We start from the raw sequence: 19,970 nt of genomic DNA, 5'->3' as shown, positions 1-19,970 counted from the left end.
ACAGCGGTAAGGCATACCTGCTTTGCCAATCTGAACAGCTAGCTTTGTAAGCTTGCCTTGAAGAACAGATTTTTCTTTCTTTGGCAAATTTGCTCTCTTTTTGTCTTTCTCATCTCCATCCACACCATCCTCGCTCTTCAGTGGTTGCATTTCCATGGCTGCACCATCCTGGGCTTTAGCTTGAAGTTAGAAGCAAATAAAATTTAGCCATTCTGGAGTCCCTGAAATCAATAGTACTTACAAAGCTTGATTACATATCAGGTCCAGCTGAACATAAGTATTGTGTAGTACCTCTTACCCAGAGATGCCATACTATCCTTGAATATTTAAACAAGATATCTAGATACTAGAGAAGGAGACTTCAGCTATGTTTACTTAAGACTACCAAGTTCATTTAAGCATTTGTTTTTGGAAGATTCATTTATGCTATGTTTAGCATAATTACTTTGAATATCAGGACACAATAAGCATTTTCATAGTAAAGTATGTATTCATTGTATATACTCCGAAAATAAGGACATAAGAGAAAGCATCGTAGAAACTGCATTTACCTTTGTTACGGTTCTCAACAGCTCCATCTTGTTTTTTACCTGTCAAAGAGGGAAAGTTGTTTTAAATTGGCTGTGCAGAGTCCAACTCAGTGTTAAGGTTTATATAATAGATACAATAAAATCTGTTGAGACAAGTGACTGCATTTCAGAAAGTGTAAAACAACCTGGGAGACAGAAGGCTGACATAACTTACCCTTAAAGTCTTAATTAACTCACAAAAGCAACTTAATCACTCTTTTGGACTTCACTTTTCCCATACAAGACTGCTGTAGTATTATCCTACCATAGTCAAATTTGCACAAATTACTGATATAGACATTTATAAGCAAGTAAATAGAAACACAGCGGAAGGCCTTGCCTAGCCAGACAGCTGTCCTATGGGAGTGTATTTAGTTGAAGCAGGTAGTGAGGAAAGATTTTTAACCCTTTTCTGAGAAAGAGATTTGTAACACTAAAGAGATTCTGGTGGCCTCAGTCTTGCTCTGTTCTTTCAGCACTGTCAACTGTACCTGACTACTGTAATGAACTGTAAGATCAGATTCCACTTCCAGAGTCAGTGCTTTTGCACAACATTGCAGAAGTTACTGTAATATAAAATATTTATAAATCCACACCAAAGCTTAATGGAGGCACAGCGCTGGATTACTGGATCTATGCTAACCCTATTTACGCAAGCATGAACATAATCTGTTGGCAACATACCAACATTAAAGCACAAGGAGAATATTTTACGTTCCTGACAAAATATCATTCCTACCTCTGTTCAGAAATGGAGATCAGAAAAAGATCAGGAAGAAGAACAATAGAATAATGAAATTCATGAATGAAATTTATGAATTGAACAGTAAATGCAACTAAAACTATGCATCACATGTAGCTTATTATAAGGTCACTACCTTTTCTTTTTTGATTGGGTTTTCAGGTAAGGAGGTTTAGATATTATCTAGGCAAAAAACAAACTGACAGCTTTTCTCCTACCTAAAGAAAGCTAAAGCTAAGCTATAATTACTACTAGCAATATCTTGAAATGAAAGAACAAAATGGAAGAACATAGAACAAAACAGTTTTTTTCAGTCTCATTGCTATTTCATTTTATCTTCTGCCTTAAGAGTATGTAGACTGAAGTATATGACAGCTAGAAAAATTCAGAACAGAACTTAGCTAGAAGAAAATCAAGTTGTCAAGCAGTCTGTCTTTCATGACATTTAATACCTCCAATGCACTATTACTGTAGACACAGTCTGGTTTGATACATATAAAATTTTTCCCCCAAGCATCCTCAGAACAGCTGAGGAGAAAATAAAAAGTACGTTAATCTTCTCCAGAAGATGTCACTTCAGACTTCTTAAGAAGTCATCATTATCTGCTAATTTAGTATTTGTTCTTTCCTAGTTCTCATCTCCTACAAGAACAAAGTTCTACACTTGAGTTACTTCTAACTCTCTGCATATACGTATGCTTTCACTCTGAACCAAGCCATATACAGACAACTAAAAATAGCCACTTTAATCTCCTTAACGTTCAGAGAAGCTAATTTAGTTTAACCTGAATTTTAACAAGGAGAATCTTATCAGGCACATAACTTAAGGGAAAAGAGGAAGTTGCTTATCTCAAGAGGTAAAGGGAAAAAGTAAAACAGGTTTTCAGGCCCAAGGATACACCAGAATACTACTTGTCAAAAAGACTTCTGCTTACATACTAGCAGAATATTTAAAAAGCTGATTGTCACCATATCTCCTGTAGTAGCTAGTACTTCTGCTTGTTTCCTTCTCCTTCCAAGTCAGCTTCTACTCTTAAGCTATCCCACTTGATCTTGAATCTAATGCTGAACTCAAAGCAAGTTTCTAGAAGGGCTAGAAATGTCTGTAGGTTAGGCCAACAAGCCAAAAAGCACAATTCAATCTCAACCCCTGAACAGAGCACACACATTCCAACAACTGCCACTTGAAGGCCACAGATTCCAAAACACATTTCTGCATGGCTTCCCATTACTCTTTTCCTGTTCCTTTGGTGAAATGGTACATTTTCCCACCAGGAACCTTCACAGACCCTGTCCCATCCAGTTAATATCACAACAATTTCAACAAAAATTCAGTGGTGATCAAGTTCAGTTCTGAACACGCCATGGGAGAGCTAACATCAAAACATCACCAGTTAACATTTCTAAGCTTTGATTCTTAAGCAGGATAAAGGTTATGGCTTAGGTAAGTGACTATAATTCTAGCTGCTCAAATACTTCAAAATACAAAAGATATCCTGTTTCACACTTCAATGAAAGACTCTAAAATGCTCTGAGTTACAATGTTCTCATTCTTCCAAATAGAAAGTTTACAGGAAAGCACCACTAGGTTTTTGTCTTAAGTACAGCTTTCAGATCTTCAACTCTGGAAGAAAAGGGCTCGCACAAACAACTGCCTGCTCACTTTTATAGGTCATATACGTTTCAGATACCCACAAGCTCAGTGCTATCAATGATACAAGCTTTTCCGCTTCAAGTAAGACTTTTTCCATTCAAGAACTCACCAGACCTAACACTGTCAAAATCAGAACTAGATGCTCATTAAGTTGGTTTATTGTTGATAACCTCTTTGCTGTAAACAAGTATTTGTTATGAAACACAAGTGTACTTTGAAGGTACCATGTATAAATTATTAAACTGCCTTCTCAAGTAAGGGTGGCTAAAAGTTATAAACTTTCCAACCTCTAATTTATCAATAAGATCTGAAATTTAATTAAAAACCCATATGGCAAGACTTTTTAGTAGTGGTATACATTTCAGGTTACTGAACCTTTCTTCTGTAAAACCTACTGAAAGATAATGAGTTTTAAGATTTCTGGCTCCAGATGACTAAAACATTTTTGCATCTAATAATATTTAGGATTTCACCCCTCGTTTTCCAGCAAATTAAGATTATTATGCCTACTTTTCTTGTCCTTCTTCTCTTTTTCTTTCTCCTTCTCTTCTTCATCTCCTCCAGCCCCGAGTAAGGTAAAGATGATTCCAGTCTGAGAGTTCACACCTACAGCAGTAACAACCATCCTCCCAGAGCCTTCCATCACATGTGTACCTGGAAGAAGGCATCAGGTTTTCCACTGAAACTTAAACAGTTCTGTGCAGACCACAAAGGAAATCCATTCTCAAACTTCACAATTACAGAATCATAAGATTATATATAGAGAGCTCTTAAAACATAGTAATATACGTGCCAAAGCTATCTGGAAAACAAAGCCATAAGCAAACACACAAAATGTTGTTCAACTGTTACTTTACTTCAAACAAGTTTTGATGAAGTTGCGCTGTTTCGGAATACTTCTAGGAACCAGCCTAGGTATGGTCCAGTTCACTAGATTTTAATCTCGCAATTTAAAACAACCAGTCCCCATAGAAAACTAACTATTTTCTTCAAGAATTGCCAAATGCTACACACCTGAAAGCAGCATAGGATCCCTGTCCAGAGACTTCTTAACATGATCGGATTCTCCAGTCAGCGAGCTTTCATCAATTTTGAGGTCATTTCCTTGAATGAGTATACCATCAGCTGGCAAAAGATCACCTACAAAAGATGATTAGGCATGTTGACTTCAAATCATTCTTTACAAATAAAATAAAACTTCAACTTTAAAAGTATGTTTACCGTATTTCACTTGTGCAATATCTCCAACAATTATGTCAGCTACTGGTATCTGGATGACTTGGCCACCTCTGATGACCGTGAATTTCTGTTCTTGTTCAATACGGCTCTGCAATCCCCGAAACTGTTTTTCTTTACTCCAATCATTGAAAGCTGTTACTAATACCACACAAACTACGGACAGGAGGATTGCTGCTCCTTCAATCCAGCCTGCTTCAGATTCTTCCTCCTCTTCACCAACATTTACTGATCCACATACTGTAGAAAACAAGTTTTAGAGATTTTTTAGAGATTTAAGTTTACATAGTTATTTCACTAAAAAATATTTTCCCAAACAGAAGAAACTACTAGAGATTGCTAAACATCCTCTTTGCTAGCCTTTGCACAATTTTACATTCATTTTCAGTAATGGTAATACACAAAGAAGCTACAGAACCTGAAAGATAAAACAGCTCAATGATGTAAAAGCACCTAGAATTTACAGCCCTGCTTCCTTGAGCATAAGAGAAATTGATACAAAGTTATCTGGTCCATATTATCTTGTTAAATGATGGATGATAAAATGGCCAGATTGAACAACTGGTTATCTACCTTCTCCTTTGTCAACATTTCCTACTTTATCTTTCTTTGAACAAACCACATACAACTGTAAAAGTTTAGTTTAACAAAGGCCAGATCCCTTAATCTTCAGTTTCAGACTATAAACATAGCTTTGTTTCTTAAACTGGAAAGTTACCAGTGTCATAATGCAAATCAAGGAGAAGGTAAGACATGCTGACTCCCCAGAGAAAGCACTGACAATTCCTAAATTGCCTAAATATTTGAGGCAAAGATACCAAGATAGTTGCTTGCACAGAAACTTGACTAATCTAAAACAGCACTTAGGGCCTGCTGCTTGCACTTCACCCTTATCATTGCTTTGGGTAGAATCAGCCCACATCATGAGCAAGGAAGTCTTGCCTTTTTAAGTCAAGGTAGAATTCTAGCATTGTTGTCTTAATAAGAAACAATCGGCTGCATTTCCAGACTTATCTCACATCAAATTTACAGTGTAAGCATGCTGGACCATTGAAATAGTAAGTGTAACACAGGTAGATAACTACTTTTTCAAATATTTACTTACATGCTTCATTTCCTCCTGGAGGCTGGTAAAAAGAAAGGCCCAAGGATACTACAGCTGCAAGTTCTAATATGATTAGTGTAACATCCTGTAGTGCTTCCCATACTAACTGAAGAAAAGTTTTTGGCTTTTTAGGAGGTATAAAGTTCTTCCCAAAAACTGCTTCTCTCCTTTCTATATCTGCTGGATTTCCACTTAAACCTATTTAATAAGAAGACAAAGTTAGCAACACTTATTTGCATTTCACCTTCATGCAAGAAGTGATTGATATTCCCCATTCACAGGGTCAAGTGCCACTCCATATTTTTGGAAACAATACAGAAGAGACATCTATCGAGTATAATTACATAAGAATCATCCTTAAACAAGACTTGCTATATTTCATAATTCACAGTTTGCCAATATAAATTAAAATTAAGGCCTACCGACTTGAACGCAACATTGCATAGCAGCAGAGTAACAGTAACAGACATTCTTGTACAAAGCAAACAGGTTTACAAGATGAGATTGTTTGCAGTCACTGCTGTAGAGGATGAGCAGCACCACGCAGATTTGGGATGGCCGCTGGCTGTGATGCCAGCTCTGTTTTCTCCTGGTAGGGGTTGGATATTCAGAGACAGCACCCTATGTTCCCACAATTCTAATTCTAATCCAATGCATCTAATTAATAAAATATTGTGTGATAAATACAGCACCCGTAGTATTTATATTATGTACTATTTAATTATGATATAAAACACTGTGAAAGTCTGGCAAAGCTCTCTGGGCACAATGAGGAGAGAGGAGCCACCTCACAATGCTGCCTCTGCCTGGGCAGCAGCCGATGGCTGTTCTGAAGCTTCAGTCTCTTGACATCCTTTCTCACACAGACAGAGTCTGTCTTGGGCACTGCACAAGTGATGCTTGTGGTTTCTTTCCACAAGCAGAAGCTTTCCTTCTGCCTTTCTTTCAGCTGCCTTCTTTGTAAGTTGGCGTATTTCTTTCTGAATTCTCTTCACTACCTCAACTCTTGCACTGCGCCCTTAAGGGACACCAGTGGTTAAGAGTGAGGGGCATTCGCTAGAAAACACTTGATGTGTTTCAACAGTTATCTAAGTCCTTAAAAATAAAGCAATACCAAGTCCAAGTATATTCAGTGCAAGGTCATGGACTCAAGGTCTTTAATAAGTACACCTTTACTTCAACAATTTCCAGCTGCCTAACCCTCCACAACAAGTTTGAATATCCACCACTAGCTTCCTTTTAAAGGCAATTTGGCCAAATTTCTGAATGTGTTCAGAGCAGAACTCCAGACACTTCAACCCTATCATCCCAAGCTTTCTTATTATCAGTACCTAAAGACAACTACTGAAAAACTGCTCTTCAGAAAACTGTTTACCCAGCTGTTTAGGAATAACAAGGGATTAAAACATCTAAGTATGAAACTGGTTTTCATATTAAGTGAAGTATTAACGTTTCTAACTGAACCATTACATGGTATTCCAAGATACTTTGCAAAGACTACTCAACTGCAAAGCTCAGTTTTAAATGCAAGAACTACTACATGATCACCTAACTGAAAAGCAGAAATATCATTTGTGGATCATTTCAAAATCAAACAGAATTAAACATATCCTTGGTTTATATAGTAAGTTAGGTTTATTCTATCATAACGTTCACCTTGAACTCACAGCTTTGGAGGTTTAACACAGGAACAATTTTACTGGTCAGCTGTAACACTATGCTTCTTTAAGTTCAAGCTTTGAGCTGCTTACCTTCTCTCTCAAACTAAGAGGACACAGCAAGACCGTTTTCAAAATTAATCTATATGAGGGTATCTAGAGAAACCCTAGACAGTTTGGCCATTCCAAGAAGGTTGCACCATATTTCTGTTTTACCAGAGATACAATTTGTCTCTTCTTTGTTTACTATGGCAGTGTTTGGAAGATCATTTACATGATCTCAGTGATACCATTTCCCTCCTCCCTTCACAGGAGGCAGAATATCAGAAGTATACAGTAGAAGTCTCCTAAGAAGGAAAAGCATTTTCTAACAAAGCTATATAAAGTTAAGCTACTATCAGCATCACTAAACAAAGACTAGTAAACACACCTAACAAAGGTAAATAGCATTTGGATTTTTAGTATTCACCATTAGGAACTGCGAACAGCTACTGAACCTGCTATATTTACCACATGTTAGTAATTTCATAGCTCACAATCTACAGGCCCACTACTGCACTACATTATTCGTTATGTATTTTAACTAGGATAATTTCTTTTATTTGGGTTTAGGTTTTAAAAATATTGGGGAAGGGCCTAGCTGAAACTTTATGAAAAAAATATTAGAAATCTAGAAGCAGGAACTACTAGAAAATCAAAATGATGTAGACCTATGGAAAAACCAATGGTAGTCCACCTCCCCAGAACACACGGAATTTTGCTATTACAGATATGTCAAACATTCATTTATTCACGTTTATATGAACTTGTACACATACAAAAGATGTAAGTGTTAAATACTAAGCAGTAAAAAAGTGTCTTTTCTAATAATACTGGCAAAGGACAGTTCCCATTTCTCATTTTATGCCACGCATGTCTGAAAGGAGATACTGTCTTACATTGTCAAGAACTCCAAAGCAAGAAATTACACAAACTGAACCTGTTCACTGTGTAATATTTCAAAACTACATGTACTTTAGCTGTGAAGCTACTAGCAGTTATGCAAGTCAGCATTTCCTATCATACAGGGACCTTCTGAATGGGAAGAAATGCCATAGGGCCTTGCAGATATACACTCAAGACTTCCTCTGAGAATTAGAACTAGTACAATAAATAGCACAGAACAGAATCAGAATATCCTGAGTTGGAAGGGACCAACTGGGTTCATCTCCTAAGCAGCCTTCATAGTCCTGCATAGATTTTCTCCATTAGAAATTTCTGTTTCTATATTTACACCTTGAATTTGACAAAAGAAGAGACATAGTTCTCCTACATTAATTCTACACCAACACCTCTGTGAGAAATTAATTTGCCTTAAAAACATTGTTCTCTAAAAATTCATGTAGTAATTTAGAACAAAAACAGCATCTTTGCAGAAGACACTATTCTATAACTCATCTTAATCTTTTCTGAGCTAATTATCAAGTTTGACTATTGAAGCCTTGCTGCATTTATGAGCTGCTCTCACACGTCAAAAAAGGCTTTTATCTTTTATCAAGTTAGCAATTGTACTGTACCGTAATCAGTTAAAAACATCTAAATGTCAAGATCTTAAAAAAGGAAAGGCCTTGATCACACAGTCCTCAGGTAAGGCAGAATCAATCTGTGGGAAAGGGCATCTAACTATTCTGTTTTCAATATATTCTCACTCATGATTCCCATGCATTAATCTGACAGTTACTTTATGCGACACGAACAAAGTGAACCCTGCAGTACGCTAGGCATGTGGTGCTTAGTTCATCCTGGCTGTCTACAATCACATGCTCCTCTAGCTCGCAGTAATAATGGGCCTTAAACCTCACAGACCACTGCAGAAATGGATTTCACCCTCAGTTCAGGCCCTCTTTGTAGAGTACTATGGATTTTTTCCACGGAGAAGAGAAATTGCTTTTCAATGCTATTCAGCAGGTCAATGGGGTGCTGAATAGAAGACTGCTGCTCTTACCCAAGCCATGTTATGCTGCTTGCACATAGCAGCGCTTCGTGCATGTGCTCTAGCTTTAAAACAGATGAAGCCAAGAAATGAAGTTCAAACTCCTCAGGTTTTACAGGTTTCTTCTTCAACCTAGAACTGGTCTACTGGCAGGTCAGGCATACAAGCTGGCTACCTGCTCTTTGGCAAGAGAAAGCCAGCTGACCTTCTGAAATCATTTCACGAGTCTGAATGTAAGGCGTCTGGCTTCAAAAGCAGATCAAGCCAAAACATGCTACATGCTGATGTACCAAGAGGTACCGTATAGCATTAGTAGGCTGTGCTTGAGCCAAGGAGGCAAACATTTCCATAGCATTTCTGAAGAACAGAAAGAACAGCTCTCAAGGTACTTCACTGCCACCAACATGAAGCTGGTTAAGAGCTAGGGAAGCACTTAAATGCTGAGACACCAGCATTTGCCAGTATCTTGACTTTGGTACTTGGTATCAACCACAAGCAACAGCAGGACTTCACATTAACTCAAGCAAATATAACTTGAACCTATTATGTCACAAATCAAAGCTCACAGCTTTTATTTCACCAGGAAAAGATGACTAGATCTTAAGGAAAACTTCTGGAAGGCTCTCAGGAAGGAGACCTGTTACATTTATAGTCACATTCCGAGGCCAACACTGAGCCTGAAATGGCAAAAACTTCTCTGAAGATGCTTATTTCTGGAGATTGCATGATCACTTTGCATACCTTCTCCCAATGGTCACAGTACATCTTAGTGCCTAGAGCTGCATTGACAGTTGTGTATTTCTGCAATTCCTACTTGATCTAAGGTAGACTTTTAAGTTAGATATGGCTATTATGAGTTCATTGCAGTACAGTAACAAAACAGGTGACACCAGTTTGAAAATAGCTGCGTTAAGGAACGCAAGAAGTGGGTAGCAACACACAATTAACAACATATTAATAAGCTCTCCATTTCCATTAGATTATAAAAACCTTGTGTTCTACAACAGCATAATCTAAATTCTGATCTACAGGTCACATGAACAATTCACAAAACATTCATACCAAGTTAAAAAAAAACATTGCTATGTTGTTTTGCTATTTCATTTCATATCTGGATTCCTACATTGAAGTTCTTTCCTACGTGCAATTTTGCCACTAGTTCAAAATGGTGCATGCAGTTAGGCAAGCTGAAAACCCTTGCTTATTTATTATCACTGAAGTATCATCCTGTCTTACAGGAGTAAGAGACAGTATTTCAGGTACTATAATATTAATAAATCTTTATAAGCTATTTCTGAAAAATAAAGATTACTTGACTCAAGTTTTTCATAAGTGGAATTTCCTCAATAGTAACATGAAAATTGACTTACCTTCATTTGGTGAAGTTTTCAATTTTGTACAGATGCCCTGTACATCTCCGTAGCATTCCTGTATTTTATGCAGTGCATCTGTAGCTCGAAGTTCCATAAGAGAACGGAGCTCTGCAAGAGTGACTCCAAAATCTCCATGATTAGCTTCTTTGACAGCATTTTTTACACCAGTATATGCAACCGAGTTGTTTGCCATATCACCCATGATGCTTGCAGTCTTTAGTGTACACAGTTTCCAGTAAGGAACAAGATTTCAATTTAAAATATTTCCAAAAGGAAAATAAATCCTTTGGGTATGAAGACAGTCAGGACAGCAGACACATCACCCAAGTAAGAGACCCCTTCTGGAGAGATATCGTTGAGGCCGTCCCATGGCGAGCTGTGCTCTCCAAGCCAAGCGACAGGTACAATCTGGGGAAAGAATAAACACACATTCAGTTACATAGTACATTGTAAGACAATCCTTTTTGTATTGAGATTACAAAATATTTTTCTGCCCAACAACAAGTTCTTCATATTTCCTATCATATTTTTAGTCCGTATTCAACTGGCAAAGTGACAAGGCATAAAATGGATGTTTCCAGTCCGAAAATAACCTTGCATTATTATACTTCAGAACTTCTAAGAAGAATTGTAGCCTTTAAGTCTTAAATTCTACTTGGTACATCCCTATGGTTCATCATCAACAGGAAACCTTTACAAACACCTGGAAGTAAGCCAGTTACCAGGAAAATGGAGTTTGGAAAATCCACCATGGGCACCACATGTGGTAAGAATATGCTCAAATGAAAAATTATTTCCATCATACCAGGAAGCCTTGGCGTTCAAGATGAGCAAGCTTTTTGTGCATTTGCTTAAACGCATTTCTGCAGTCCTCAAGGAAAACATTTTCAACGCAAAGCTAACCGGTGCAGGAACTACATTTGCAGTGTAACTAAGCATATTATATCGTCAGACAGACCTAGGTCTTAATACGTTTTCACATCCAGTTTTAGCACCCCACTCCAGCCCATTTCATCAGCTGAAGCCTCCCACAGCATCTGCATTTTATTATCTGCATAGAGCAAAAAATTGCACAATACCATCCTCCTACAGAAGGGATATAGGAGACTAAGGCCAGCTCTTCTATCTGATTATGAGAGCACTGTAGCTGAGAAATTAACCCCAACCCACAGGATTCTCAACCTGCACAGGCACTCTATGTTTTTTCCCCCCACTCAGCTGATGCTTCTTTAACAAACACATGTATCCACTTAACAGAACAGTGAATGCACAAACTCTTCATGTCTATATAAAGATCTGCTGTGTGCAGAAAAGACAGGAGTCTGATCACATAGGCCAGCTTTATCAACATGGCAGGGTGAGCACAAGTAACCATATATTCACCTGCGAAACATTAAGGCTGCCAGCCTCAAACGAAAAAAAATAACCTGAGCACTTCTGGGTCAACAAGACTCCAAGGTGCAATATGCCCCTTTGCCACCCCCATCAGGCCATAAGAAGCACTCAAATTTAGTCGAACTCATCTAGAAACTGGTATTGTTGTATTGAATACTCATGGCATCAAGTAGTCATTGCCTAGCAAAGGCAAGCAGTTACCAGACTATGTTGATTTGCAAAGACAGAATCACACAGGAAAAAATGATTCTGGCTATTACCCTGCCAGGTCAGAGTACTGTTTGGCTCAACAACTGTGTCCATGTCTAGGTGTAAGCACCTGATAACCAAAAATTTAAGGTCAGTGTTGCAGGAAAGTCTCAGTTGTCTGCTCTGGAAACAATTGACTGCATCTGTAGCTGATCTACCACTTTGAGCACCCGGGCACAGTACTGCATTTGCACTGAAGACAACCATTGATACTAAAAGATGCAGGAGTGATTGTGTCACTACTACAGCTGTTCTTCTAGTCCTATCACTGGAAAATTCTGAGAAAAGAAAAGATATGGCTGTTTTCTGGAAAGAGATAAAGAGCATAAAGCAATCAATATTCATATGCATAAAACTTCCACATCCTACAAAACCAAAAAAAAAAAAGATTAAAGTAGTTTAAGAGCCCATTTCAGTGGTGTTAAGCTGCATTCTAGGATGCACTCATTTGATTAACAACTATTCTTCAGCTGACTCTATCAAGTTCTGCGACAGTACCCTGTAAGTGAAGAAACTCATGTAAGCTCATGTATGAAAGAGTGCTCTTTAAAGCCACACTGCATCTTTAACTAAAGGCCAAAAGCTAGATGCTGTTGGTCAACTGGGAGCCTAGGATTTATCAGTTGGCATCTGATCACAAGCTGAGACAGGGTAATAAGAAGCAGATCAGGCAAATGAGTTTGTATAGCTACGGAGTGGATGCAGCAGCTGCTAATTGTGCAAGAATAGGCCAAACAGAATGCCCCATGACTAATTATAATCAAAATTAATTCAAATTTAATTAAGGCTGGCCAACCTTAATAAAAGCTCAGCTCAAGCCTCTCACAGTAGCTCTGCACTTTAGACCCAAATACTCCCAAATCCAAGTACAGATATGAGGTTAGGAAAAGCTACAGCTGCAGTCATTGCTAACTTCCTACTGAAAAGCTTTGCAATGGAGTACTGATGAGCCATGCCAAGACTTGTTTTCATGCATAGTCATCAGAAGAGCAATAATATCTCTTAATCAGTAGCTCATACTATGCTTCATACTCCTCTCTATCATTTTTATGCCATCTAGATCCATTTTCACTAAGACGTAATAATGTAGTGATTACATATTGCTAACAGGTTACACCTGAGAAGCCCTTTCGGTATTCTGAAGTATCTCAGTGATACTCTAACATACCAACAGATCCAATACTTAGGGTTCCCAGACAGCTTCAACAATTTACATTAACAGTACAAAAACGGCACAGTTCTGCAAATCAATTCTAGTAATGTTACGGGCTATTCTGTGTGTCCCTGCTCAGAAACAGCTCTGGAAAATTCAGAGGAACAGAATCTTCAAATCCTGAATACTGAGCAAGACCTGTTCCGCTCCAAATCATGAAACCTTGTTTAAACATCAGCAACTGTTACACCAAATCAGATCAGAAAGAATCTGCTGCAGTAGCCCATTTTTACCAGATATTTCAGACAGTATAAAAGCATATGAGTACATATTGGATGTGTATCTTAACCTAGTTTCTTCGCTGATTTGTACTGAAAAAAAAAATCACTACAAATGTCTTTTTAAGAAATACCCTTTATGAGGCTCAATGCCAAGCCTTGCAACATTCAATCATTTCCTGTTACAGCAAGTTACAACAGTCCACTGTAACAAGAAAGTGGCAATGCATAATGAAACTGTAAACACTGAAACTCCAGTACCAAAAGAAAGTGTATTTCTTAAGCCACACAGGTCATCTAATAATATTTATCTTTCCCAGTATCAGATTATTTTGTTTTGATCAGTGTTTCAGTTCTAAACTCAATTCTTGCAGCAGCCATTTGAGACATTATTTTAGCGGCAAGAGCTCCAAAGCATTATAGAGTTATAGCTCTGAAGCAATTCACCTTAAACTTCCAATCTGCTAATATCCCAATTTTTAAAATCAGGTAACAGTTATCAGAACTACCAGTCACTTGCAAGCCATTACTGAAGTTGCAGTTTATTTGAAGTTTAATTCAGCTGAAGGTATGTCACTGTTCAACTGAAAGCTGTGCACCTGGTGATCACCAGGAAGAAGTCAGTCTTCCATTCAACACATCAACCTTGTTTCCTTATCACTTGGACTACCAGTAACTGTAGAGGTATTGTCTGTCACACTCAAGTGACTAGAACTCCTGCACTGAAGAGGCACCTGATGGAAAAAGTCGATACTGTTGTAGGCAGGATTCAGATACTCGTGCAAGTCTGAAAGGACTCCACGGTTCTCTGACTTTAACAGCTTAGCTGATACGTAACGTCATTGTGGGTGCCTACCACAAGTACTGCATCCTGAACTCCATACCCAAATCAAACTGATGTTGAAAAACATCAGTGTGCTTTGTTATGAGATGAAGACAATAATTCAAAAATCACTCAACCAAAGGTTTGATATTTCCACCAGTGCTGGAGGTTGTATCACCTCACGAGCTTCTGCAGTCGGAACTGAAAAGGCAAACTCAAAAGCCTGCATGGGGAGATGTTTACCAAAGCATGAGCCTGTAGCCTATAACTCTATCTGGTGTCACCAGAACACAGTGCGTTGACCAAGCTAGAAAAAGCTGTAATGTTACATGCACTGTTCTAACACCCTAAATAGAAATAGGAAAAACAAAACAAAACTGCTATCAAGACAGCCCTGAAAGTTGAGCATGTTTCAGAAAGGGTCTCTACAAGTAGTCCTTGACAGGCAGAAGCAATACTAAACCCTGTATTTGAAAGCAAGCAATAATCTTTCTTCTACATTTGTTAAAATTAAAACCACCTTGCAGTAATAGTTTGAAGTGGAAACACACAATGAAAATGTGAATAGCAGAAGTCTGACGTAGCATAATCACAATTGCCAGGACACACAGGACCCAAGATACCAATAAAGACCTACCCAGACCTTTCCAGTTATTTAATTCACATTTAATACTGGCTTCACCGAGGAGTAACCAATCTCCAGGAAATATTTTAATATGCATTAAGAAAAATTAAATCTTAAGAACTCCAGCAAAATCTCAAGAGTCAAAGCTTTGACAATTACATATCCTGTGCTACTCTATTTATTCATCTGCTTGAACACTATGCATTCAGACTTTAAGCATTAGCTGGTACTAGCATTTGACCTTCAACAACACAGTAAAGCTGGTTGCTGTAATATAGGAAAAGGCTTGCAAAGTGATTATCTCAGGAAAGCCTTTGTTTAATCTAATTAGTTCAACGAAGACCGGACAGATCTACATACCAAGAGGCTGCAGTGATAAGAACTGTCCCCATATGTTTCAGTTGTCATGTCATTTTAATCTGTTTTTAACATTTTATAAAAGCACTTTCTAAACACTGAAAAATATAATATGCCTTTGCATACGTCAGGTTGAAATCCACAGTACTGGTTATGTTCCATAGCCTCAAGCTATTGCATGATTAGAGAGGGGAGGAAAAAGTTGTCCATAATATTATTATACTGGAAATTAATTGTAATAAATTGACCTGGAGAGCATGCTGAAGAAGTCTGAGGTCTTCTGCTCTGGAGAGTCAGTTTTCTGTTTTAAAGAGACAGACCTTCCCACCAGTTTGGAATACTACAGAAATTCACTGCTTCGCAGTAAATGAGAGCAACTGCAAATTAAACGAGAGCCTCATAAAGAACAGCAGGCAGTTACAGGTCACGATCCTGCAGGTTAAAACATGCGTAAGTGAACATGTAGAGGAGTCAAGTCGCTTCATGGCATGCTGCTGCCATTCTGGCGTAGGTGTCTCAGAGCCTGGCTTCTGAAGGGGCAGCTGAAGGAAGATGGAAGAGCTAAGCACGATTGCACAGTCACAGGAGATACTCAGCAACACGAAGTTTTTAAACACATCTTCCAGCCCTACGTGTGCCTAGCAGCATTGTTCTGACAAGTTTTGTTTATTACAGCTCCTGTCTTCTAGGTAGTAAATTAATCAAGGGTTCTGAATTTTGCTGAGTTTTCTAAGAGAAATTTTATTTTGTTCTGAAGCTTAATCTCCTGGGAGGCAGATGTACTTAGCTGAAATAAAACTGGCTGCCATTCCATACTCTGCAGTGGATGTAAACACTGGAATTTACCATTTACCTAAAGGATTGCTGGTGACTACTGTGACCGTGATCTCTGTAGCAGCCATTTCATCTAATACAGTTTGATTTGCTTTAAGACCCCAAACTAGTTCTTATTGAAATGACACCTAGCAAATTAGGTCTTCAGTAGCCTGATGTAAATTCAGCAGGACAAATTAGCAACGTTCATGCAAAGGACTCCCACATCATTCCTTCCCTGTTTACAGGGCAGTAAGAGAAACTTGTAACAGTCATAAAGGTGAGCAATTAGGCAACTAGTAATAGTGGATTTCGATCCCTTTACCATGAACATGAGCTGCTGAGAAGTTTTAACTTGTATTAGTGGTCATGCACAGCACAAAGAACATGACCTTCTCCTACAAAGCAGCTTGCTCTGCAGCCTCTGCAAGGAGCCCAGCAAGCAAGCAGACATGGTTTTATACCACCAGGCCAATCTGCACTGCCATGCCTCTTCCAAGCCCTGGCACTTCCACAGTCATGAAGCAAGTCATCTCCAGCTACAATGACAGCTGGATTAAGAAACGAGTCTGGAAAGTATTGCATAGAGTAATCTTAGCAGATGAGCTGTTTTATCAAAAGCCTAAACTAATCACTAGCTTTCTGAAGGTATTTTGACTTTAACAAGAAAACTAAATAGAAGAAAGAAGAGACTGGTCAAACAAGCAGGGCTTTAGAAAAACATACAGACATTTCCAAGGAACAACAGACAGACATACTGGGAAGCCCTAGAGAATAAAGTCAATGCCATCATCAGCCTGTCAAATTACAGAAAGCATCCAGTGTTCCAGGTATTTAAAACACTAGGTGTTCCTATTTTCCTACTTCATGTTACAATGCTGAGTCATCCACAAGATGCCAAATACTTCTTTCCACACTGGTAACACTTCATGCCCCTAACACATTCAGAAGAGTTGAGTTTTTAACTACTCAATTGCTTTTTCTAAAAACAGAAATTGTTCCAAATACGTCAAGGGGCCTCCTGCAGTCCACCACCCTGACCAACACTCAAAGGGCTTTTTTCCTGTTCTACCCACAGGGTCTGAAACACAATTCTCAGTACTGTCTTCTACTGATCTCAGCTCCTTTTTGCTCTGCAGTGACATGAAACGAAAACAAAAAGGCTACATTTGACAGGACTGCTTATAATGCCACATAATTCCAAGTTAAGACTATAATCCCACATGAAATAAGTTTTAACCTCTAGATATGCCTTTGTCCCATTAGGCATTATTTCTAGTGTGTTCAAGTACCTAAGATGCATTTACTGCATGCGTTAGCTTCCTCAGATAACTTGAGATGAGCAGAGCTGCCAAAATCTGGACTAAGGCAGCTGATGGCTGAAAGCAGACGTGGGATATCACAGGATTCCCATCTACTGGAGTTTAAAAATGAAATTGAAAAAAAAAAAAAAGTTTGCTTGCCTAATGCCCAATCTCTTACTTTAGTTCAGATCCATCAGGCCCTGAATAGATGACTGAGGATTTAAAGTCTCTTAATCCTGCACAGTCCAGGCTGAAAATGTTTATTCAGGATAATTGTGCTGTCATCTAAGTTCTATTAACAGGTCTGTCATATTAATAATTTAATATATAGCCCTAAAAGTCAGGGGGGAGGGATAGTGAGGGCCCAGGGAAGTCATTCACTGACATATATACACATTAATAAGCTCAAGAACAACTTACGACACTTTTCTGGGTTTACCCAGATATCATTGGCAAAAATTACAGCACAAGAAGCTGAACTTTTTCTATAAAAGAGAAGGTAACATATGACATAGTGCTAATTAAAATTAGGCATCATTAGATTACAACAGAGCCTGCTTGCTTTCCCAAATTACAAGATGCATTCCAGTCACAAAACCTGTCAGGCATGTGTTAAATGAGGCATATCCTGAGCCCATGACACTGCTATACACAGCCAAGTTTCAAGTAAAAGGAAAGTGAGACGGAAACTGTGCCAAACTTCATCCAACAGAGCTGGAACTGGAGTCCTGGATTTTAGTTACTTGTTGTATTTAAAGGTTAGCACATGTCTGTAGGAAACGCATCCAGCTGGTCCATTTTGACAATAATCATGACTCAGAGCAAAACAGGCTGTGAATTCCTCATACTAGTTATTCCCGCAGGTATATTACTTTTCTTGAGCAATTTTTATTTATTTTAACCCCCTACTCCGAGTCTCTATTTTTTGCTGCCTAAACCTACTTCTAATACATTCTCAGCTAAACACACAATTCTGACGTTACCTCTATTTTTACTTCCATCTTTTATCTCCCACAATACTACACATGCATACCACTATGTTTACTCCACTTGAGCAATGATTTTCTTCCCTTCTCATAAGACAGTAAGCAGCAAAGGTAAAAACTGCTCTGCTCTGAAGCTAAAATCATCTTGGAGGAGTTCCTAACACCAGAAATTATAATTCCTCATTTCAGAGCACGATGCCCCCGTTTATATTAAAACATGGGCAATTTAAATTGTATATAGCATTTCAGCCAGAACAAGACGTTTCTCCTATCACCTTGATATGCACACCCCTTTTCTTCTTCTAGAAGAATATTAAATCCACTTAAGCAGAGCTGTGGCTTTTTGATTGTAAACATGCTTCCTGGTAACAAAGAGGGGCCAAAAGCCCTGAGCTACCCCCCTGATTGCTTCTATGTTCAGGAAACCTAGAGAGAAATTTCAGATTAGTCCTAGGAGTACTGGGAAATATTTATGCCTAATGAGATTAAATCTAATTACTCCCATAAAGTCACTCTGTATATGACTGACTCCTTTCAATTAGGGCAGTAAAATTAATTTGGAAAAGTCTGAAGACTTTTTTGCTACCTTGGGCTAGCTTACTGCTATGTAAAAACAGTAGAAATAAATATTCTTCTATATGATAATTGAACTCTAAGAACAATATAGAACTGGACAGATTTATGTAGCAAATGGCCATTCATAATCCTCAAAACCATCATTCTCCCACACCCCTCTTAAGTGATGGTTTGGAACTAAAAATATAAAAGCACAAACAAAACACAAAGCCCAGCTCTGGTGACCTATCTCAATGAGCAGACACTAATGCCAAGTGGAATATTTGTTTTGTTCTCTTGCAGCCCACATTTAAGCAGCTTTCCTGTTGTCCTGTAATATGCCAGTTCAAGAGCTTTCATCTTGAGATTTTTCAAAAGCCTTTTGGAAATACAAGAACATCCTTACTCTTAAAGCTTGCTTCTTGAAAAATGCTAGCTTTCCCTGTATGCCATATTAATCCCTGCCTGCCAGAAATACACCAGACAAACTGGCTGAAGAGTTGTGAGAAAACCCCTTTCAAAAGCCATTACATTTGCCATCTTCTATTGCCAAGGAGACAAAGTTCATTAATTCAAGGGTAGACCAGTTATGATTTTTATGTAGCTCTTCCTGAATTACTGCACAAGTTTGCTGCTCCTGATGGAGGCGCATCCACCCCCTCCCCCTTTTTTTCCCCTCCAACATTTGAATGTGAGAATCCACTTCATGGCTTTGCAGAAACCATGTTGTGGAATCTTTTGCAAACTTCATTATGGTTATACTGAGCATCCCTTTAGCTATTTGGATAAATTTTGAGAGCTTAGTTCACTAAGCTGTGCTAGCAGGCTTTCCCCTTCTGGTACAGTTTAAGAAGTAGCTTTAGTAAGTTAAGTCTCATTGCATTACCTGGTATGTTTTACCATTCAGTGACATTGCATACTGCTTTATCCTTAGGGCACTTCTCCAGTTTCAGAACTGCTCTTTTCTCACGACTATACTTTTTGGTCTTTCTGGAGCCTGACAGCTATTTAAAGGCTAAATTCTCATGCTGCCTGCACTATCCTGCTCTCAGCTACTTTTAAACAGCTCTCTCATTTTTCCAGATTGGCTTCACCACCACTACCCCATCCCCTCCATGCAATG

The 19,970-nt window shown here is 38.4% G+C and overlaps 1 protein-coding gene across 5 annotated transcripts in view; it reads right to left on the bottom strand.

The window, feature by feature from the left end:
* The window catches only part of ATP2B1 (ATPase plasma membrane Ca2+ transporting 1), a 63,815-nt gene that overhangs the window by 25,368 nt on the left and 18,477 nt on the right, over positions 1–19,970 (bottom strand). For all 5 annotated transcript variants that reach the window (XM_038176113.2, XM_027451775.3, XM_038176126.2 and 2 more), the window contains exons 2-8: positions 10,307–10,717; positions 5,307–5,504; positions 4,187–4,441; positions 3,980–4,105; positions 3,476–3,619; positions 552–590; positions 18–179 (exon numbers count right to left, since the gene is read on the bottom strand). In XM_038176113.2, coding sequence (XP_038032041.1) covers positions 18–179; positions 552–590; positions 3,476–3,619; positions 3,980–4,105; positions 4,187–4,441; positions 5,307–5,504; positions 10,307–10,511 — 1,129 coding nt within the window. In that variant the 5' untranslated portion in view covers positions 10,512–10,717. The remainder of the gene's footprint in view (positions 1–17; positions 180–551; positions 591–3,475; positions 3,620–3,979; positions 4,106–4,186; positions 4,442–5,306; positions 5,505–10,306; positions 10,718–19,970) is intronic.

This window comes from Anas platyrhynchos, chromosome 1, assembly GCF_047663525.1.
Source record: "Anas platyrhynchos isolate ZD024472 breed Pekin duck chromosome 1, IASCAAS_PekinDuck_T2T, whole genome shotgun sequence".
Taxonomy (NCBI): Eukaryota; Metazoa; Chordata; class Aves; order Anseriformes; family Anatidae; genus Anas; species Anas platyrhynchos.
This window is presented reverse-complemented; position numbering and strand designations above follow the sequence as displayed.